The 22,860-nt window shown below is 51.8% G+C and overlaps 1 protein-coding gene across 1 annotated transcript in view; it reads right to left on the bottom strand.

Annotated features, from left to right (window-relative positions):
- RABGGTA (Rab geranylgeranyltransferase subunit alpha) overlaps positions 1-22,545 on the bottom strand; it is a 35,710-nt gene extending 13,165 nt beyond the window's left edge. Inside the window, exons 1-12 of the mRNA XM_084224209.1 lie at positions 22,499-22,545; positions 22,343-22,376; positions 19,321-19,419; positions 18,286-18,401; positions 16,070-16,236; positions 12,553-12,747; positions 11,272-11,355; positions 11,087-11,169; positions 9,199-9,300; positions 9,003-9,099; positions 8,873-8,924; positions 8,449-8,537 (exon numbers count right to left, since the gene is read on the bottom strand). Coding sequence (XP_084080335.1) covers positions 8,449-8,537; positions 8,873-8,924; positions 9,003-9,099; positions 9,199-9,300; positions 11,087-11,169; positions 11,272-11,355; positions 12,553-12,747; positions 16,070-16,236; positions 18,286-18,401; positions 19,321-19,419; positions 22,343-22,345 — 1,087 coding nt within the window. The 5' untranslated portion in view covers positions 22,346-22,376; positions 22,499-22,545. The remainder of the gene's footprint in view (positions 1-8,448; positions 8,538-8,872; positions 8,925-9,002; positions 9,100-9,198; positions 9,301-11,086; positions 11,170-11,271; positions 11,356-12,552; positions 12,748-16,069; positions 16,237-18,285; positions 18,402-19,320; positions 19,420-22,342; positions 22,377-22,498) is intronic.
- Positions 22,546-22,860: the final 315 nt, after the last annotated feature.

Below are 22,860 nucleotides of genomic sequence, written 5' to 3'. Positions count from 1 at the left end.
TATGGACCAGTACGGACCAGTATGGACCGGTATGGACCAGTATGGACCAGTATGGACCGGTATGGACCAGTATGGACCAGTATGGACCAGTATGGACCAGTATGGAGCAGTATGGAGCAGTATGGACCAGTATGGACCAGTATGGACCAGTACGGACCAGTATGGACCGGTACGGACCGGTATGGACCAGTATGGACCAGTATGGACCAGTATGGACCAGTATGGACCAGTATGGACCAGTATGGACCGGTATGGACCGGTATGGACCAGTATGGAATGGTATGGACCAGTATGGACCAGTATGGACCAGTACGGACCGGTATGGACCGGTATGGACCAGTATAAACCAGTACGGACCAGTATGGACCAGTATAAACCAGTATGGACCAGTACAGACCAGTATGGACCAGTATGGACCAGTATGGACCAGTACAGACCAGTATGGACCAGTATGGACCAGTATGGAGCGGTATGGACCAGTATGGACCAGTATGAACCAGTATAAACCGGTATGGACCAGTATGGACCAGTATGGACCAGTATGGACCGGTATGGACCAGTATGGACCAGTATGGACCAGTATGGACCAGTATGGACCAGTATGGACCAGTACGGACCAGTATGGACCAGTATGGACCAGTATGGACCAGTATGGACCAGTATGGACCAGTATGGACCAGTATGGACCAGTATGGGATTTTTGGGGTAATTTTGGGGTATTTTGGGGTGTTTTATTTGGATATTTTCAGGGGCATTTTTGGGGTATTTTGGGGCTTTTTGGGGTTTTTTGGGGGGCATTTTTGGGGTGTTTGGCGGTGGTTTTAGGGTGGATTTTTTGGGAATTTTTGGGGCATTTTTGGGGTACTTTGGGATTTTTTTTTTGATATTTTTCAGGGGCATTTTTGGGGTATTTTAGGGTTTTTTTGAGCATTTTTTGGGGCATTTTGGGGGTTTTTTGGGCATTTTGGGGACATTTTTGGGGTATTTTGGGGGTATTTGGGGCTGGTTTTAGGGTGGATTTTTTGGGTATTTTTGGGGGTTTTTTGGGGTATTTTTGGGGCATTTTGGGCTGGTTTTAGGGTGGTTTTTTGGGGCATTTTTGGGGTATTTTGGGGCATTTTGGGAGGTTTGGGGGTGGGGGATTTTAGGGCATTTTTGGGTGGGTTGGGGCATTTTTGGGGTGGTTTTTGGGGCAATTTTAGGCATTTTTGGGGCATTTTGGGGGTGTTTTTTGGGGATATTTTTGGGGCATTTTTGGGGCATTCTGGGGCCTTTGTTTGGGTGTTTCTGGAGGGATTTTTGGGGCATTTTTGGGAAACTTTGGGGCATTTTTGGGGAGTTTGTGGTGCCATTTTTGGGGTATTTTTGGGGCATTTTGGAGGTGTTTTTTGGGGCAACTTTGGGTCATTTTTGGGGTGGTTTTGGGGGGTTTTGGGGTTGGGTTCAGGGGTCGTTTTGGGGAATTTTTTGGTGTTTTGGGGTATTTGGGGGTGGTTTTAGGAGTTTTTTTGGGTATTTTTGGGCTGTTTTGGGGCTTTTTGGGGTGGTTTTAGGGTGGTTTTTTGGGGCATTTTTGGGGCTGTTTTTGGGGTGATTTTTGGGGTTTTTGGGGTGTTTTGGGGGAATTTTTGGGGTGTTTCTGGCCTGGGTTTTGGGGTGGTTTTGGGGCATTTTTGGGGTGTTTTTGGGGGAATTTTTAAAGTCTTTTTGAGGTGTTTTTGGGGTGTGTTTAATGGGGTTTTTGGGGTGTTTTGGGGGTGGTTTTGGGGTATTTTTGGGGCATTTTTGGGGTGTTTTTGGGGTCATTTTGGGGTGGTTTTGGGGTATTTTTGGGGTCATTTTGGGGTGGTTTTGGGGTATTTTTGGGGTATTTTTGGGATATTTTTGGGGTTATTTTTGGGGCATTTTTGAGGTATTTTGGGGTTATTTTTGGGGTTATTTTGGGGGTGATTTTTGGGGCATTTTTGGGGTGGTTTGGGGGAATTTTTAAAGTCTTTTTGAGGCGTTTTTGGGGAGTTTTTTATGGTGTTTTTGGGGTCGTTTTTGAGGTGTTTTTGGGGTCATTTTTGGGGTATTTTTATGGTCTTTTTGGGGTCATTTTTGGGGCATTTTTGGGGTGTTTTTGGGGTATTTTTGGGGTATTTTTAGGGTGGTTTTTTGGGTGTTTTTGGGGTATTTTTGGGCTGGTTTTGGTGCCTTTTTTGGGGTGCATTTGGGACAATTCCAGGGAGGTTTTTGGGGTCATTTTGGGCCATTTTTGGGTCATTTTTGGGGTGGTTTTGGGGGGTTTTGGGGTTGGGTTCAGGGGGTTGTTTTGGGGAATTTTTTGGTGTTTTGGGGCATTTTTGGGGTGGTTTTGTGTGTTTCTTTGGGGTATTTTGGTTGTTTTTTAGGGTATTTTGGGGGTGTTTTTGGGTGGTTTTGGGTGTTTTTTTGGGATATTTTGGGGGTGCCTTTGGGGCGTTTTTGGGGGGATTTTTAGGGTGTTTTCTAGGGTGTTTTTTGGGGTATTTGGGGGTGGTTTTGGGACATTTTGGGGGTGGCTTTAGGGTGTTTTTTTGGGTATTTTTGGGGCTTTTTTTCGGGCACTTTGGGGTTTATCTGTGATCAGTTTCAGGGGGTTTTTTGGGGTATTTTGGGGGTGGTTTTGGGCATTTTTGGGGTATTTTGGGGGTGCTTTTAGGGTGTTTTTTTGGGGCATTTTTTGGGATTTTTGGGGGTGGTTTTAGGACATTTTTTGGGGTATTTTTAGGACATTTTTTTGGTATTTTGGGGGTGTTTTCGGGGTATTTGGGGATGTTTTAAGGTGGTTTTTTTTGGTATTTTGGGGTGTTTTTTGGGGTATTTTGGGGGTGGTTTTGGGACAATTTTTGGGGCATTTTAGGCTTGGTTTTGGGAGGTTTTTTGGGGTATTTAGGGATGTTTTTGGGACATTTTCTGGGGTATTTTGGGGGTGTTTTTGGGGTGGTTTTGGGGCGGTTTTTGGGTCATTTTGGGGCATTTTTTGGGGTATTTTTGGGGCATTTTTGGGGCATTTTTGGGGACATTTTGGGGTGGTTTTGGTGCCATTTTTGGGGTGGTTTTTGGGGTTTTGGGGGAATTTTTGGGGTGGTTTTGGGGGAATTTTTGGGCTGTGTTTGGGGTATTTTTGGGGAGGTTTTTGGGGCTGTTTTGGGGGTGATTTTTGGGGTTTTTGGGGTATTTTTGGGGTTTTTTTTGGCATTTTTGGGGGCATTTTTGGGGTTTTCTTGGGGGCATTTTTGGGGTATTTTGGGGGTATTTGGGGTGGTTTTAGGGTGGATTTTTTGGGAATTTTTGGGGATTTTTGGGGTATTTTGGGTTTTTTTTTTTTGAATTTTTGGGGTATTTGGGGCTGGTTTTAGGGTGTTTTTTTGGGGCATTTTTGGGGCATTTTTGGGGTATTTTGGGGTGTTTTATTTGGATATTTTCAGAGGCATTTTTGGGGCATTTGGGGGTTTTTTGGGGCATTTTGGGGGGATTTTTGGGTTATTTTGAGGGCATTTTGGGGTGTTTTAGGGTGGTTTTTGGGGGTATTTTTGGGGCATTTTTGGGGTGGTTTTGGGGGATTTCTGGGCTGTGTTTGGGGTATTTTTGGGGAGGTTTTTGGGGCTGTTTTGGGGTGATTTTTGGGGTATTTTTGGGGTATTTTTGGGGCATTTTTGGGGTGTTTCTGGCCTGGGATTTGGGGTGGGTTTGGGGTATTTTTGGGGTCATTTTTGGGGTATTTTTGGGGTGTTTTTGAGGTGTTTTTGGGGTCATTTTTGGGGTGGTTTTGGGATATTTTTATGGTATTTTTGGGGTATTTTTATGGTATTTTTGGGGCATTTTTGGGGTGTTTTTGGGGTATTTTTGGGGTATTTTTGGGGTGTTTTTGGGGTGTTTTTGGGGTCATTTTTGGGGTGTTTTTGGGTTATTTTTGGGGTTATTTTGGGGTGGTTTTTGGGGCGGTCCCAGGGATGTTTTGGGGTGATTTTTGTGGTTTTGGGGTGGTTTGGGGTCGTTTCTGAGTGCATTGGGGTGGGGCTGGTTGGGGTTGGGTTTGGGGCATTTTGGGGCCTTCTGGGCAGTTTTGGGGTTTTTGGGGCATTTTTGGGGCGGTTTTGGGGTTTTTTGGGGCATTTTGGGGTCATTTTTGGGGTGGTTTTGGGGGGTTTTGGGGTTGGGTTCAGGGGGTGTTTTGGGGAATTTTTTGGTGTTTTGGGGTATTTGGGGGTGGTTTTAGGGGTTTTTTTGGGTATTTTTGGGCTGTTTCGGGGCTTTTTGGGGTGGTTTTAGGGTGGTTTTTTGGGGCATTTTTGGGGTGCTTTTGGGGAATTTCTGGGCTGTGTTTGGGGTATTTTTGGGGAGGATTTGGGGCTGGTTTTGGGGTGATTTTTGGGGTTTTTGGGGTGATTTTTGGGGTGATTTTTGGGGTGATTTTTGGGGTGGTTTGGGGGAATTTTAAAAATCTTTTTGAGGCGTTTTTGGCATCATTTTTGGGGTATTTTTGGGGGTTTTTGGGGTGGTTTTGGGGTCATTTTTGGGGTGGTTTTGGGGCATTTTGGGGTTTTTTTTGGGGGGGTATTTGGCATTTTTGGGGCATTTTAGGGGTATTTTGGGGTTGGTTTTTGGGGCATTTTTGGGCATTTTGTGGCTTTTTGGGGTGTTTTTTTGGGGTACTTTTGGGGTGTTTTTGGGGCATCTTTGGGGTATTTTGGGGGCATTTTGGGGGGTATTTTTGGGGTATTTGGGGCAGGTTTCAGGGTGGTTTTTGGGGCATTTTTGGGCCATTTTGGGCTGCTCTGGGGGTGGTTTTGGGGCCGTTTTTAGGGTGGATTTTTGGGGTGGTTTTTGGGGGGTTTGGGGCTGTTCTCAGGGACTTTCTGGGGTTTTTCCCTCAATAATTTTGGGGCACTTTGGGGCATTTTGGTGGGGGGTTTTTTGGGGTGGTTTTGGGGTATTTTTGGGGCATTTTGGGGTTGGTTATTGGGGTGTTTTTGGGGCTTTTTTGGGGCTTTTTGTGGCGTTTTTGGGGTGGTTTTTTGGGGCATTTTTGGGGCATTTTGGGGTTTTTTTGGGGGGGTATTTTTGGGGCATTTTTGGGCATATTTGGGGAGTTTGTGGTGTCATTTTTGGGGTATTTTTGGGGTATTTTTTTGGCATTTTGGGGTATTTTTGGGGCATTTTTGGGGCATTTTTGGGGCATTTTTGGGGCATTTTTGGGGCATTTTTGGGCCATTTTTGGGGTGGTTTTGGGGTTTTTGGGTCATTTTTGGGGTATTTTTGGGGTATTTTTGGGGCATTTTTGGGGAGGTATTTGGGGGTTTTTTGGGGTGTTTTGAGGGAATTTTTGGGTATTTTTGGGGCTGTTTTTGGGGTATTTTTGGGGTGGTTTTGGGGTGTTTTTTGGGTTTTTTTTGGGGGTAGTTTCAGGGTATTTTAGGAGTGATTGGGGTAATTTTGGGGTGTTTTTGGGGTGGTTTTGGGGCATTTTTTGGGTATTTTTGGGGTGGTTTTGGGGTATTTTTTAGGTATTTTTGGGGTGGTTTTGGGGTATTTTTGGGGTGGTTTTGGGGTATTTTTGGGGGTATTTTTGGGGTCATTTTGGGGGTATTTTTTGGATATTTTTGGGGTTATTTTTGGGGTTATTTTGGGGGTGATTTTTGGGGCATTTTTGGCGAGTTTTGGGGGAATTTTTAAAGTCTTTTTGAGGCGTTTTTGGGGTCATTTTTGGGGTGATTTTGGGGATTTTTGGGGTCATTTTTGGGGCGATTTTTGGGTGTTTTGGGGTCATTTTTGGGGTATTTTTGGGTTTTTTAGGGTGGTTTTGGGGTCATTTTTGGGGTATTTTTGGGGTGGTTTTGGGGTGTTTTTAATGGTATTTTTGAGGTGTTTTTGGGTCATTTTTGAGGCATTTTTGGGGTGTTTTTGAGGTGTTTTTGGGGTTATTTTTGGGGTGTTTTTGGGGCGGTCCCAGGGATGTTTTGGGGTGATTTTTGTGTTTTTGGGGTGGTTTGGGGTCGTTTCTGAGTGCATTGGGGTGGGGCTGGTTGGGGTTGGGTTTGGGGCATTTTGGGGCCTTCTGGGCAGTTTTGGGGTTTTTGGGGTTGGGTTTGGGGCATTTTGGGGGGAGGGTTGGGGGTGATTTTGGGGGTGATGTGGGGATTTTGGTGTATTTTTGGGGTGCTTTTGGGGCATTTTTGGGGTATTTTGGGGTGGTTTTGGGGATATTTTGGGGTTGTTTTGGGGCATTTTTGGGGTATTTTTGGGGTGGTTTTGGGGTATTTTTGGGGGCAGTTTTGGGGTGGTTTTGCTGCAGATTTGGGGAGGTTTTGGGGTATTTTTGGGGTGGTTTGGGGCTGTTTTTGGGGGCATTTTTTGGGCATTTTTTTTGGTATTTTTGGGGTGGTTTTGAGGCATTTTGGGGGTATTTTTTGGGTATTTTTGGGGCATTTTTTGGGGGTTTTTTTGGAGTATTTTGAGGCATTTTTGGGGCATTTTTGGGGTATTTTTGGGGGTGTTTTTTGGGGCAGTTTTGGGCTGTTTTGGGGGCATTTTAGGGGTGGGTTTTGGGTATTTTTGGGGTATTTTGGGGGGGTTTTTTGGGGGAATTTTGGGCATTTTAGGGGTGTTTTTGGGGGTATTTTTGGGGCATTTTGGGGGTGGTGTTTGGGGTATTTTGGGGGTATTTTTTTGGTGTTTTTGGGGTATTTTTGGGGTCATTTTTGGGGAGATTTTTGGAGCTGTTTTTGGGATATTTTGTGGTGGTTTTGGGTATTTTTTGGGGTGGGTTTTGGGATGTTTTTGGGGTATTTTTGGGCTGTTTTTGGGGTGGTTTTTGGGGTATTTTTGGGGTGGTTTTGGGGTTTTTCTGGGGCTGTTTTTTGGGGGTGTTTTTGGGGTGTTTTTGGGGCTGTTTTTGGGATATTTTGTGGTGGTTTTGGGGTGTTTTTAGGGTTTTTTTGGGGGTAGTTTCAGGGTATTTTAGGGGTGATTGGGGGGGAATTTTAGGGTATTTTTGGGGTAATTTTGGGGTAATTTTGGGGTGGTTTTGGGGTATTTTTGGGGTGGTTTTGGGGTATTTTTGGGGTGGGTTTTGGGGTGTTTTTGGGGTATTTTTGGGGTGTTTTTGGGGTGGTTTTGGGGGCATTTTCAGGGGGTTTTTGGGATAATTCCAGGGTGACTTTGGGGTGTTTTTGGGGCATTTTCTGGGGGATTTTGGGGTTTATCTGGGATGGGTTTGGGGCGATTTTTTGGGGCATTTTGGGAGTGGTTTTGGGGTTTTTTTGGGGTATTTTGGGGGGCATTTTTTGGGTATTTTGGGGGTGGTTTGGGGACTCTTTGGGGGCATTTTGGGTGTTTTTTGGCATATTTTAGGGTGTTTTTGGGGTTTTTAGGGTATTTTGGGGATATTTTCGGGGACTTTTTTTGGGGCATTTTGGGGGTGTTTTTGGGGCATTTTTGGGGTATTTTGGGGTATTTTGGGGGTGGTTTGGGGCGGTTTTAGGGCATTTTGGGGGTGGTTTTGGGATGTTTTATGGGGTATTTGGGGGTGGTTTTGGGACTTTTTTGGGACATTTTGGGGGTATTTTTAGGTGGTTTTTTGGGGTATTTTAGGGCTGGTTTTGGGACAGTTTTTGGGGTATTTTGGGGTGGTTTTGGGTGGTTTTGGGTGTTTTTTGGGGATATTTTGGGGGTGCCTTTGGGGCGTTTTTGGGGGGATTTTTAGGGTGGTTTCGGGTGTTTTTTTGGGGTATTTAGGGGTGGTTTTAGGACGTTTTTTGGGGTATTTTCAGGGTGGTTTTGGGACATTTTTTGTGGTATTTTTGGGGTGGTTTCGGGTGTTTTTTGGGGTATTTTGGGGGCATTTTGGGGGTGGTTTTAGGGGTTTTTTTGGGTTATTTTTGGGGTGATTTTGGGTGATTTTTGGGGCATTTGGGGTGGTTTTGGGTGTTTTTTGGGGTATTTGGGGACGTTTTTGGGACATTTTTGGGGTATTTTGGGGGTGGTTTTGGGACTTTTTTGGGGTATTTTTTGGGGTATTTTTGGGGTATTTTGGGGTTTATCTGGGATTGGTTTCATGAGGTTTTTTGGGGTATTTTGGGGGTGGTTTTGGGACATTTTTGGGGGCATTTTGGGGGTGGTTTTTTGGGGCATTTTGGGGCATTTTTGGGGTATTTTGGGAGTGGTTTTGGGACTTTTTTTTTGGTATTTTGAGGGTGGTTTTGGGATGTTTTTTGAGGCCTTTTGGGTGTTTTTGGGACGTTTTTTGGGGTATTTTGGGGGTGGTTTTGGGTGTTTTTTGGGGTATTTTGGGGTGGTTTTGGGACGATTTTTGGGGTATTTTGGGGCTGTTTTGGGGGCATTTTTGGGGTTGGTTTTGGGGCATTTTTTGGGTTCATTTTTGGGTGTTTTTGGGTGTTTTTGGGGTGTTTTTCAGGCTCTCACCTCGGCTCTGGGGCTCGAGTTCCAGCAGCTCCTGGCACACCTGCACCTGCTCCTGCAGCACCTGAGCGTCGGCCACGCCCAGCTCTGGCCTGGGGGCGGGGCCAACAGCTGAGAAAGGGGCGGGGTTTGCTGACAAAGGGGCGTGGCTTAACTGCAGAAGGTGTTGGGTGGGCGTGGCTCAAACCCAGGGGGATAAATGACAGCTGGGGTGGGCGTGGCTTAATTAAGGGGCGTGGTTTGGGTGTGAAGGGTGTGGCTTTGGATAAGAGGGCGTGGCTTGTTCCCATATAGGGTCAAAGAGAAGTGTCAGGTGGGTGTGGCTTAAGGAGGGGCGTGGCTTTATCCACATAGAGCGAATGGCAGCTCAATGTGGGTGGGGCTTAAGCAAAGGGGCGTGGCTTGTGGAATAATGGGCGTGGCTTACCAGAACAGCTCCCTCTCCACGATTGGCTCTTGCCACCAAGCCTCGGCCTCACCTGGGAGAGAAAAGGGCGTGGTCAGGTCGGAAAGGGCGTGGCCGGAAGTGGGAGGGGACAGAGGGGGCGTGGCCTCACCTGGCAGCAGCGTCACCTCGTGGAGGGCGGAGTCAGGCACCCAGGTGACCTCCAGGTGGGCGGGGCTCTCAGTGGGCGGGGCGGGGAGGTCGCAGAGCTGATGTCACCCGTCAAGGTGTGCCGGGTGTGGTGGCCACGCCCACCCCCGAGCCACGCCCACCCCGACCCCGCCCTCCTGCCTTCAGGGGGAGGATACCCAGGTGTGGCTGGGGCGGGGCCGCCCCTCCGCCGAGCGCCACGCCCCGGCCAGGGCGGAGCCGTCCAGGGTCGCCCTCAGCTCTGGGCACTCTGGGTTCACCTGTGGGGGGAAAAGAAACAAAGTTTTGGGTGTTTTCCTATCAAAAATTGGGAATTTCCAGCCCCAAAATTGGAGTTTTTAGCATTAAAATGTCTGGGACACCAGGTCTACCCATTGAAGTCAATGGGGATCCAGGGACAACAGGTCTACCCATTGAAGTCAATGGGGATCCAGGGACACCAGGTCTACCCCTATTAAAGTCAATGGGGATTACCAGACACCAGGTCTACCCCATTGAAATCAATAGGGATTATCAGACACCAGTTCTACCCCTATTAAAGTGAATGGGGATGCAGGGACAACAGGTCTACCCATTGAAGTGAATGGGGATGCAGGGACAACAGGTCTACCCATTGAAGTCAATGGGGATCCAGGGACAGCAGGTCTACCCCCATTAAAGTGAATGGTGGTTTAGGGACATCAGGTCTACCCCCATTAAAGTTAATGGGGATTTAGGGACACCAGGTCTACCCATTGAAGTCAATGGGGATCCACAGACACCAGGTCTACCCCTATTAAAGTCAACAGGGATTACCAGACACCAGGTCTGCCCCATTGAAGTGAATGGGGATTCAGGGACAACAGGTCTACCTCCATTGAAGTGAATGGGGATTCCCAGACACCAGGTCTACCCCTATTAAAGTCAATGGGGATTACCAGACACCAGGTCTACCCCATTGAAGTGAATGGGGATTTACAGACACCAGGTCTACCCATTAAAGTCAATGGGGCTCTAGGGACAACAGGTCTACCCATTGGAGTCAATGGGGATCCAGGGACAACAGGTCTACCTATTGAAGTCAATGGGGATTCAGGGACAACAGGTCTATCCATTAAAGTGAATGCGGGTTTAGGGACACCAGGTCTACCCCATAAAAACCAAAGGGAATTCTGGGACACCAGGTCTAATCCATTCAAATCAATGGGGATGTCAAGGACACCAGGTCTACCCCCATTGAATTGAAGGGGATTCAGAGACCTCAGGTGTGCCCCTATTAAAACCCAAGGGGATTTAGGGACACCAGGTCTACCCCCATTAAAGTCAGTGGGGAATAACAGACACCAGGTTTACCCATTGAAGGCCTCAAGGTTTTAGAGGCACCAGGTCTACCCCCATTGAAACCAATGGGGATTAAGGGACACCAGGTCTACCCCATTGAAGTCAATGGGGATTTAGGGAAGCCTGGTCTGCCCCCATTAAAACCAATGGGGATTTAAGAACACCAGGTCTACCCCCACTCAAAATGGGGATTTAGGGACACCAGGTTTATCCATTAAAGTCAATGGGGATTTCAGGACACCAGGTCTATCCCCCCTTAAAGTCAGTGGAGATTTTGGGACACCAGGTCTACCCATTAAAGGAAATGGGGACTTAGGGACAACAAGTCTACCCCCATTAAGGTCAATGTGAATTCAGGGACACCAGGTTTATCCATTAAAAAGGCTTGATCAGGAAGGGTTACTGGTTATACTGGGAGCACTGGAAAGAGCTAAGAAGCACTGGGAGAAGAAACAGAACCACTGGCGGGGATCTGGAAGCACTGGGAGGGAGGAAAGGAGGAAACTGGGCAAACTGGGAGCACTGGGAGAGCTGACTGGAATGAAGGACAAATGGGACACCAGTTCTATCCCATTAAAACCAATGGGGATTTAAGAACACTGGGTCTATCCCCATTTAAGTCAATGGGATAAATGGGACACCAGGTCTACCCAGTCAAAGTAAACCAGGTTTACTTTTACCACCAGATTTTGGGGGTCCCCAGGTGATTTTGGGGTCCCCACTCACCTTGACAGGCCGGGAGAAGATGACGGCCAGCGTCGCATCCTCACGGTCCACGTGGACACAGATGACCCTCGGAGGCGGGGGTGCTGTCAGGGGATACCCCAACATTCAGGGGGCACCCCAACGTTCAGGGGGCACCCCAGAACTCCAGGTGAGAGCCCCAAGGGTGGGAGGGAAGCCTGGGTTACCTCGGGAGAGGATGCAGCGCAGGTACACCCAGGCGCTTTGGTCCGTGGGGTCGGTGAACACGGCGTTCTGCACCAGCTCCAGCTCTAGGGGGGATCAAAGGGGGCACCCCAAAATCTCAGGGGGGCAGAAGGAGCACCCCAGGATGTCAGGGGGGCACCCCAAAATCTCTCAGTGGGGGCATCCAGGTGTGTGGGAGGTCAGGTCTTACACAGTGAAAGCAATGATTGTAAGGACACCAGGTCTACCCCATTAAAGGCAATGGAGAATTTGGGACACCAGGTCTACCCCATTGAAGTCAATGGGGATTGTAGAGACACCAGGTCTACCCCATTAAAGTCAATGGAGATTTAGAGACACCAGGTCTACCCCATTATAGTCTATGGGGAATTTGAGACATCAGGTCTACCTCCATTAAAGTCAATGGGGAATTTGAGACATCAGGTCTACCCAATTATAGTCAATGGGGATTTAGGGACACCAGGTCTACCCCATTGAAGTCAATGAGGATTTAGGGACACCAGGTCTATCCATTAAAATGAATGAAGATTTAGGGACACCAGGTCTACCAATGGAAGTCAAAGGGGATTTAGGGACACCAGGTCTACCCATGGAAGTCAATGGGGAAATTTGGACAGCAGGTCTACCCCATTATAGTCAATGGGAATTGAGGGACACCAGGTCTACCCCATTATAGTCAATGGGAATTTTAGAGACACCAGGTCTACCCCATTCAAGGCAATGGGGAAATTTGGACAGCAGGTCTACCCCATTATAGTCAATGGGAATTTAGGGACACCAGGTCTACCCCATTCAAGGCAATGGGAATTTTAGAGACACCAGGTCTACCCATTAAGAGGAATGATTTAGGGACACCAGGTCAACCCCACTGAAGTCAATGGGGAATCTTGGACACCAGGTCTACCCCATTCAGGGCAATGGGAAAACTTGGACACCAGGTCTACCCCATTCAAGGCAATGGGAATGTAGGGACACCAGGCCTACCCCATTGACCCCAACGTGGCTTTAGGGACACCAGGTCTACCCCATTGAACTCGATGAGGATTTAGGGACACCAGGTCTACCCCATTGAACTCGATGGGGATTTAGGGACACCAGGTCTACCCCATTGAACTCAATGGGAATGTAGGGACACCAGGTCTACCCCATTAACCCCAACGTGGCTTTAGGGACACCAGGTCTACCCACCCACCCCGAAACCCTCCGCCAATTTTTGGGGAGATTTCCCCAATTTCAGACCCTTTTCCCGGGGATCCCCTCACCTTCCTTCAGCCTCTCGGGGGGCAGCGCCCCGGCCTGGCCCTGCCCTCGGCCCCGGGCGGGCGCCAGCAGCCGCAGCCGGTGGTGCCAGGCCGAGAAGTTGGAGAAGTCGCGGCTCAGCAGGGTCCCGGCGAAGGCCAGCTCGGCCTGGGGGTCCTGGCCGGCCACCAGAGCCCGCCGGTGCTCCCAGGCGTGGACTGGGAGGGCACCAGTACAAACCAGTAAGGACTGGGAACCGCCCGCGAGCCCCTGAGGCTCGTAGCAGCAGCTCCCAGTATAAACCAGTAAGGGTTCGTGCACCCCAACCCACTCCCAGTGCGGTCTAGGGGCTCCCAGGCTCACCAGGTTTATACAGGGAGCACACCAGTACAAACCAGTAAGGACTGGGAGCCGCCCCTGAACCCCTGAGGCTCGTGGCAGCAGCTCCCAGTATAAACCAGTAAGGGTTTGTGCACCCCGACCCACTCCCACTGCGGTCTAGGGGCTCCCAGGTTTATACTGGGAGCGCACCAGTACAAACCAGTAAGGACTGGGAGCTGCCTGCGAGCCCCTGAGGATTCGAGCAGCAGCTCCCAGTATAAACCAGTAAGCCCAGAACATCCCAGGCCCATCCCAGTATAAACCAGTAAGGGTTCGTGCACCCCCAACCCACTCCCAGTGCGGTCTAGGGGCTCCTAGGTTCATACTGGGAGGGCACCAGTACAAACCAGTAAGGACTGGGAACCGCCCGCCAGCCCCTGAGGCTCGTAGCAGCAGCTCCCAGTATAAACCAGTAAGGGTTCGTGCGCCCCAACCCACTCCCAGTGCGGTCTAGGGGCTCTTGGGTTCACCAGGTTAATACTGGGAGCACACCAGTACAAACCAGTAAGGACTGGGAGCCGCCCACGAGCCCCTGAGGCTCAGAGCAGCAGCTCCCAGTATAAACCAGTAAGCCCAGTACATTCCAGGCCCATCCCAGTATAAACCAGTAAGGGTTCGTGCACCCCAACCCACTCCCAGTGCGGTCTAGGGGCTCTTGGGTTCACCAGGTTCATACTGGGAGGGCACCAGTACAAACCAGTAAGGACTGGGAACCGCCCGCGAGCCACTGAGGCTCGTGGCAGCAGCTCCCAGTATAAACCAGTAAGGGTTCGTGCACCCCAACCCACTCCCAGTGCGGTCTAGGGGCTCCCAGGTTTATACTGGGAGGGCACCAGTACAAACCAGTAAGGACTGGGAACCGCCTGCGAGCCCCTGAGGATTCGAGCAGCAGCTCCCAGTATAAACCAGTAAGGCCAGTACATCCCAGGCCCATCCCAGTATAAACCAGTAAGGGTTCGTGCACCCCAACCCACTCCCAGTGCGGTCTAGGGGCTCTTGGGTTCACCAGGTTTATACTGGGAGCGCACCAGTACAAACCAGTAAGGACTGGGAGCCGCCCACGAGCCCCTGAGGCTCGTAGCAGCAGCTCCCAGTATAAACCAGTAAGCCCAGTACATCCCAGGCCCATCCCAGTATAAACCAGTAAGGGTTCGTGCACCCCAACCCACTCCCAGTGCGGTCTAGGGGCTCCCAGGTTCATACTGGGAGGGCACCAGTACAAACCAGTAAGGACTGGGAACCACCCGCGAGCCCCTGAGGCTCGTAGCAGCAGCTCCCAGTATAAACCAGTAAGGGTTCGTGCATCCCAACCCACTCCCACTGCGGTCTAGGGGCTCCCAGGTTTATACTGGGAGGGCACCAGTACAAACCAGTAAGGACTGGGAGCTGCCCTGAGCCCCTGAGGATTCGAGCAGCAGCTCCCAGTATAAACCAGTAAGCCCAGAACATCCCAGGCCCATCCCAGTATAAACCAGTAAGGCCAGCACAACCTGGAGTCACCCCCAGGGGGTCCCAAGAGTCCCTGAGCTCCCTCCCAGTATAATCCAGTATAAACCAGTGACCCCCAGCACCCCATCCCAGTATAAACCAGTATAACCCAGTAACTCCCAAGAACCCCATCCCACTATAAACCAGTACAAACCAGTATAACTCACAGTGAGCCACCAGGTCCTCCCGGCCAGCAGGGGGCGCTCACACAGAGCCTCCATTCCCTCTCCCAGTACAAACCAGTACAAACCAGTAACCCCCAGCACTGCCAGCACCCCATCCCAGTTCATCCCAGTATAAACCAGTGATCCCCAGCACCCCATCCCAGTATAAACCAGTACAAACCAGTATAACTCACAGTGGGCCACCAGGTCCTCCTGGCCAGCAGGGGGCGCTCATACAGAACCTCCATTTCCTCTCCCAGTACAAACCAGTACAAACCAGTACAAACCAGTGACCCCAGCACCCCCAGCACCCCATCCCAGTATAAACCAGTATAACCCAGTAACCCCCAGCACCCCATCCCAGTATAAACCAGTATAAACCAGTATAACTCACAGTGGGCCACCAGGTCCTCCCAGCCAGCAGGGGGCGCTCACACACACTCCCATTCCCTCTCCCAGTACAAACCAGTACAAACCAGTGACCCCAGCCCTATCGCAGCACCCTCAGCACCCCATCCCAGTATAAACCAGGATAACCCAGTCACCCCCAGCACCCCATCCCAGTATAAACCAGTACAAACCAGTATAACTCACAGTGAGCCACCAGGTCCTCCCGGCCAGCAGGGGGCGCTCACACACAGCCTCCACTCCCTCTCCCAGTATAAACCAGTACAAACCAGTGACCCCAGCCCTATCCCAGCACCCTCAGCACCCCATCCCAGTATAACCCAGTATAACTCAGTGACTCCCAGCACCCCATCCCAGTATAAACCAGTACAAACCAGTATAACTCACAGTGAGCCACCAAGTCCTCCCGGCCAGCAGGGGGCGCTCACACACAGCCTCCATTCCCTCTCCCAGTACAACCCAGTACAAACCAGTATAACCCAGTACAAACCAGTACAAACCAGTGACCCCAGCACCCTCAGCACCCCATCCCAGTATAAACCAGTATAAACCAGTATAAACCAGTACTCACAGTTGCGGGGGTCGGCCGCCAGCAGGCGCTCGCACAGCGCCAGGTCCTCCCGGCCAGCAGGGGGCGCTCACACACAGCCTCCACTCCCTCTCCCAGTACAAACCAGTACAAACCAGTGACCCCAGCACCCCCAGCACCCCATCCCAGTTCAAACCAGTGACCCTCAGCACCCCATCCCAGTATAAACCAGTACAAACCAGTATAACTCACAGTGGGCCACCAAGTCCTCCCAGCCAGCAGGGGGCGCTCACACACAGCCCCCATTCCCTCTCCCAGTACAAACCAGTACAAACCAGTGACCCCAGCACCCCCAGGACCCCATTCCAGTATAAACCAGTATAAACCAGTATAAACCAGTACTCACAGTTGCGGGGGTCGGCCGCCAGCAGGCGCTCGCACAGCGCCAGGTCCTCCCGGCCAGCAGGGGGCGCTCACACACAGCCTCCCAGTACAAACCAGTACAAACCAGTGACCCCCAGCACCCCTAGGACCCCATCCCAGTATAAACCAGTATAAACCAGTACTCACAGTTGCGGGGGTCGGCCGCCAGCAGGCGCTCGCACAGCGCCAGGTCCTCCCGGCCAGCAGGGGGCGCTGGGGCGTGGCTCAGCACCCAGCCCCGGTGGTGCCACGCCCCGTAGGATTTGGGGTTCACCCCCAGGCACTGCCCCACGAAGGACAGCTCCGAGGGCACCCTGAAACCAGTACAAACCAGTATGGACCAATATGGACCAGTATGGACCAGTACAAACCAGTATAAACCAGTATAAGTGGTAAAAACCAGAAAAAAACAGAAAAAACCAGTAAAAACCAGTAAGAACCAGTGTAAGATAAACCCATAGAAACTATTATAGACCAGTACAGACCAGTATAAACCAGTCTGGACCAGTATGGACCAGTCTGAACCAGTATAAACCAGTATGGACCAGTATAAGTGGTAAAAACCACAAAAAACCAGTAAAAACCAGTAAAAACCAGTAAGAACCAGTGTAAGATAAACCCATAGAGACTATTATAGACCAGTACAGACCAGTATAAACCAGTCTGGACCAGTACAAACCAGTACAAACCAGTATAAGTGGTAAAAACCAGAAAAAAACAGAAAAAAACAGTAAAAACCAGTAAGAACCAGTAAGAACCAGTGTAAGATAAAACCACAGAGACTATTATAGACCAGTACAAACCAGTATAAACCAGTCTGGACCAGTATAAACCAGTATGGACCAGTACAAACCAGTATAAGTGGTAAAAACCAGAAAAAAACGGCAAAAACCAGTAAGAACCAGTAAAAACCAGTAAAAACCAGTAAGAACCAGTGTAAGATAAACCCATAGAGACTATTATAGACCAGTATAAACCAGTCTGGACCAGTATAAACCAGTACAAACCAGTATAAACCAATACAAACCAGTACAAACCAGTACAAACCAGTATAAGTGGTAAAAACCAGAAAAAACCGGCAAAAACCAGTAAGAACCAGTAAAAACCAGTAAGAACCAGTGTAAGATAAACCCATAGAGACTATTATAGACCAGTACAAACCAGTATAAACCAGTCTAAACCAGTATAAACCAGTACAAACCAATATGAACCAGTATAAACCAGTATAAGTAGTAAAAAACAGGAAAAAAACCAGCAAAAACCAGTAAAAACCAGTAAGAACCAGTGTAAGATAAACCCATTGAGACTATTATAGACCAGTACAGACCAGTATAAACCAGTCTGGACCAGTATAAACCAGTACAAACCAGTCTGGACCAGTATAAACCAGTATGGACCAGTACAAACCAGTATAAACCAGTATAAGTGGTAAAAACCAGAAAAAATGGCAAAAAACAGTAAGAACCAGTAAGAACCAGTAAGAGCCAGTGTAAGATAAACCCATAGAGACTATTATAGACCAGTACAGACCAGTATAAACCAGTATGGACCAGTATAAACCAGTACAAACCAGTATGGACCAGTACAAACCAGTACAAACCAGTATGGACCAGTATAAACCAGTCTGGACCAGTATAAACCAGTATATGAGGTAAAAAAGAGGAAAAACCAGTATAAACCAGTATAAACCAGCAAAAAACCCATAAGAAAAACCAGTCTAGACCAGTCTAGACCAGTATAAACCAGTATGGACCAGTATAAACCAGTATAAACCAGTATGGACCAGTACAGGTGGTAAAAACCAGTAAGAAAAGGAAAAAACCATTAAAAAATCAATAAAACCAGTATAAACCAGTATAAACCAGTTTAAACCAGTTTAAACCAGTATAAGGCCAACTGGTAGAGAGCATTACAGACCAGTAGAAACCAGTATGGACCAGTATAGACTGGTATAAACCGGTACAGGTGGTAAAAATGGGTAAAAACCAGTAAAACCCAGTAAAAACCAGTATAAACCAGTAAAAACCAGTAAAAACCAGTATAAACCAGTATAAACCAGTAGAAGGTAAGGAATTATAAACCAGTACAGACCAGTATAAACCAGTACAGACCAGTGAGGGCTCCCCCAGCCCCCCTTTAACCCTTCCCAGTGCCCTCCCAGTATAAACCAGTACAAACCAGTACAAACCAGTACAAACCAGTACAAACCAGTGCCCTCCCAGTACAACCCAGTAACCCCCACCTCCCTTTTAACCCTTTCCTCCCCCCTCCAGACCCCTCCCGGTGCCCTCCCGGTCCAAACCGGCGCCCTCCCGGTCCAAACCAGTATAAACCAGTATAAACCAGTATAAACCAGTACAAACCAGTCGCCTCCCAGTGCTCCCAGTGCCCGGCGCCGCAGGTTCCAGCAGGTGCCCACGTCGGGATTGGCTGCCAGGATCGAACCCGTCAGGGACAGCACCTGGGCGGGGGGCGCGCCCTGCAGACCAGTATAAACCAGTATAAACCAGTATGGACCGGTATGGACCAGTATAAACCAGTATGGACCGGTAAATCCCAGTATAAACCAGTATAAACCTGGGAATTCCCAGTTGCAGTCAGGGATAGCACCTGGGTGGGTGGCGCCCCCTGCTGGACAGGTGGGTCCCAGTATAAACCAGTATAAACCAGTATAAACCAGTACAAACCAGTATGAACCGGTATGAACCAGTAAACCCCAAGCCCCTCCCAGTCCCTCCCAGTATAAACCAGTAAGCCCCCAGTTCCTCCCAGTCCCTCCCAGTATAAACCAGTTCTCTCCTAGTTCCCTCCCAGTAACCCCAAATCCCCTCCCAGTCCCCTCCCAGTATAAACCAGTAACCCCAAACCCCATCCCAGTCCATCCCAGTTCATCCCACTAATGTCCCAGTAACTCCCAGTCCCCTCCCAGTTTGATCCCAGTTCCCTCCCAGTATAAACCAGTTAACCCAAACCCCCTCCCAGTCCCTCCCAGTCCATCCCAGTTCCCTCCCAGTCCCTCCCAGTCCCTCCCAGTCCCCTCCCAGTCCATCCCAGTCCCTCCCAGTCCCCTCCCAGTCCCCTCCCAGTCCATCCCAGTCCCTCCCAGTCCCCCCCAGTCCCTCCCAGTTCCCTCCCAGTCCATCCCAGTCCCTCCCAGTATAAACCAGTAACCCCCAAACTCCCTCCCAGTTCCCTCCCAGTTTGATCCCAGTCTCTCCCAGTCCCTCCCAGCCCCTCCCAGTCCCTCCCAGTCCCCCCCAGTTCCCTCCCAGTCCCTCCCAGTTCCCTCCCAGTCCCTCCCAGTTCCCTCCCAGTACAAACCAGTACAAACCAGTCCCTCCCAGTTCCCTCCCAGCCCCCCCCAGCCCTCCCCAGTCCCTCCCAGTACAAACCAGTACCCCCAGTAAGGCGTCCATGGCCTCCCGGTACTGCCTCAGTTTCTCCTCCCGCTGCCGGCGCCGGGCGGAGTCCGGGGGGCGGAGCTTGAGCCGCCCGTGCTGGGAGGAACTGGTTTGTACTGGGAGGGACTGGGAGGGGCTGGGAGGGACTGGGAGGGAACTGGGAGGGACTGGGAGGGAACTGGGAGGGACTGGGATCAAACTGGGAGGGACTGGGAGGGAACTGGTTTGGACTGGGAGGGGACTGGGAGGGAACTGGGATGGACTGGGGGGGACTGGGAGGGACTGGGATGGACTGGGAGGGACTGGGATGGACTGGGAGGGAACTGGGAGGGAACTGGGAGGGAACTGGGAGGGAACTGGGATGGACTGGGACGGACTGGGAGGGAACTGGGGGGGACTGGGATGGACTGGGAGGGACTGGGAGGGACTGGGAGGGACTGGGAGGGACTGGGAGGGAACTGGGAGGGAACTGGGAGGGACTGGGATGGACTGGGAGGGAACTGGGATGGACTGGGAGGGAACTGGGATGGACTGGGAGGGACTGGGAGGGAACTGGGATCAAACTGGGATGAACTGGGAGGAACTGGGAGGGAACTGGGATCGAACTGGGAGGGACTGGGAGGGACTGGGATGGACTGGGAGGGACTGGGAGGGAACTGGGAGGGACTGGGATGGACTGGGATCAAACTGGGAGGGACTGGGAGGGACTGGGAGGGACTGGGAGAGACTGGGAGGGACTGGGAGGGAACTGGGAGGGAACTGGGAGGGACTGGGATGGACTGGGGGGGACTGGGATGGACTGGGGGGGACTGGGAGGGAACTGGGAGGGAACTGGGAGGGAACTGGGAGGGAACTGGGAGGGACTGGGAGGGAACTGGGAGGGGACTGGGAGGGAACTGGGAGGGACTGGGAGGGACTGGGAGGGACTGGGAGGGGCTGGGGGGGACTGGGAGGGACTGGGAGGGGACTGGGAGGGAACTGGGAGGGGACTGGGATCAAACTGGGAGGGACTGGGAGGGAACTGGTTTGGACTGGGAGAGGACTAGGAGGGACTGGGATCAAACTGGGCCATACTGGGAGGGACTGGGATTGGATTCGGGGTTACTGGGATGAACTGGGAGGGAACTGGGAGGGATTGGGAGGGGGTTTGGGGTAACTGGTTTATACTGGGAGGGAACTGGGATCAAACTGGGATGAACTGGGACTGGACTGGGAGGGAACTGGGGTCAAACTGGGCCATACTGGGAGGAACTGGGATTGGATTTGGGGTTATGGGAGTTACTGGGATGGACTGGGAGGGGATGTGGGGTTACTGGTTTGTACTGGGATGGACTGGGAGGGACCTGGGATCGAACTGGGCCATACTGGGATGAACTGGAATAAACTGGGATTGGATTGGGCCATACTGGGATGAACTGGGAGGGACTGGGATGGACTGGGATGGACTGGGAGGGAACTGGGAGGGACTGGGAGGGAACTGGGAGGGAACTGGGAGGGAACTGGGAGGGACTGGGAGGGACTGGGAGGGACTGGGAGGGGACTGGGAGGGACTGGGAGGGAACTGGGAGGGACTGGTTTGGACTGGGAGGGGACTGGGAGGGGACTGGGAGGGACTGGGAGGGAACTGGGAGGGAACTGGGAGGGAACTGGGAGGGAACTGGGAGGGACTGGGATCAAACTGGGAGGGAACTGGGAGGGACTGGGAGGGAACTGGGAGGGACTGGGAGGGACTGGGAGGGAACTGGGAGGGACTGGGAGGGAACTGGGAGGGAACTGGGAGGGACTGGGAGGGAACTGGGAGGGACTGGGAGGGAACTGGGAGGGAACTGGGAGGGACTGGGAGGGAACTGGGAGGGACTGGGAGGGACTGGGAGGGAACTGGGAGGGAACTGGGAGGGACTGGGATCAAACTGGGAGGGACTGGGAGGGAACTGGTTTGGACTGGGAGGGACTGGGAGGGACTGGGAGGGAACTGGGATCAAACTGGGCCATACTGGGAGGGACTGGGATTGGATTCGGGGTTACTGGGATGAACTGGGAGGGAACTGGGAGAGACTGGGAGGGGGTTTGGGGTAACTGGTTTGTACTGGGATCAAACTGGGATGAACTGGGATGAACTGGGGTCAAACTGGGCCATACTGGGAGGAACTGGGATTGGATTTGGGGTTACTGGGAGTTACTGGGATGGACTGGGAGGGGATGTGGGGTTACTGGTTTGTACTGGGATGGACTGGGAGGGACCTGGGATCGAACTGGGCCATACTGGGATGAACTGGAATAAACTGGGATTGGATTGGGCCATACTGGGATGGACTGGGATGAACTGGGAGGGACTGGGATCGAACTGGGCCATACTGGGCTGAACTGGGAGTGGGTTCAGGGTTACTGGGATGAACTGGGAGGGAACTGGGAGGGATTGGGAGGGGGTCTGGGGTAACTGGTTTATACTGGGAGGGAACTGGGAGGGACCTGGGATCAAACTGGGCCATACTGGGAGGAACTGGGATGGACTGGGAGGGGATTGGGCTATGCTGGGATTAACTGGGCTGAACTGGGGCCATACTGGGATGAACTGGGAGGTCACTGGGATGGAACTGGTTTATACTGGGATGGACTGGGAGGGAACTGGTTTATACTGGGGTGGACTGGAGGGAACTGGGATTGCACTGGGAGGTTACTGGGCTGAACTGGGGGGGACTGGGATGGACTGGGAGGGGACTGGGCCATACTGGGAGGAACTGGGAGGGGACTGGGATGGACTGGGAGGTCACTGGGCCATACTGGGAGGAACTGGGAGGGGACTGGGATGGACTGGGACGGGACTGGGCCATACTGGGATGAACTGGGAGGGGACTGGGCCATACTGGGCCATACTGGGCCGAACTGGGCGGCACTGGGAGCTCCGGCCGGTTCCATTCGCGCGGGGTGCGGGGGGGAGATGGGAGGGGCGGGGTTCGCTCCGAGCCCGGCCGGTTCCATTCCCGCCCGGGGGGGGGGGGGGGGGGAGCCGTTCCCTCACCATTTCCTCAGCGGGGCGCGGGGGGATCCGGGACCTGCGGGCGGCAGCGGAGCTCAGGGCGGTCCCGGCGGATCCCGGCGGATCCCGGGGCCTTCCCGGTGATCCCGATCCCGGTGGGATTCCCCCCCCGCCCCTTCCCGCGATCCCGGGACTCACCGGAGATGCGGCGGCGGCTGCTGAGGGCGGCGCGGGGGCTGCCGGGAATGGCGGCGCCGCGGGGGATGCTGGGATATACCGAGGCAGAAAGCGGGCGCGCGGGGGGTGATGGGATACACCGGGGCGAGCGGCGCGGCGCCATGCTGTCGCGAGTGCTCGCTTTACGGCGGTGTGGCATGCGGAGTTGCGACGTTAGGGCGCGCCGCTTTACGGCGGTGCGGCGGGCGCTGCCGACAGGGGGATTTTGGGACGGGAGAACGTCTGGAAACTTCTGGAAACAGCTGGAAACAGCTGGAAAACGGCGGAAGACACCCGGGAACAGCTAATGGTCATCGAGGGGCAGCAACGGCCATGAGTGACCA

Source organism: Fringilla coelebs (assembly GCF_963513975.1).
Source record: "Fringilla coelebs genome assembly, chromosome: 34".
NCBI lineage: Eukaryota > Metazoa > Chordata > Aves > Passeriformes > Fringillidae > Fringilla > Fringilla coelebs.
Note: the sequence above shows the minus strand (reverse complement) of the source record. Positions and strands in the feature narration are given on the sequence as shown.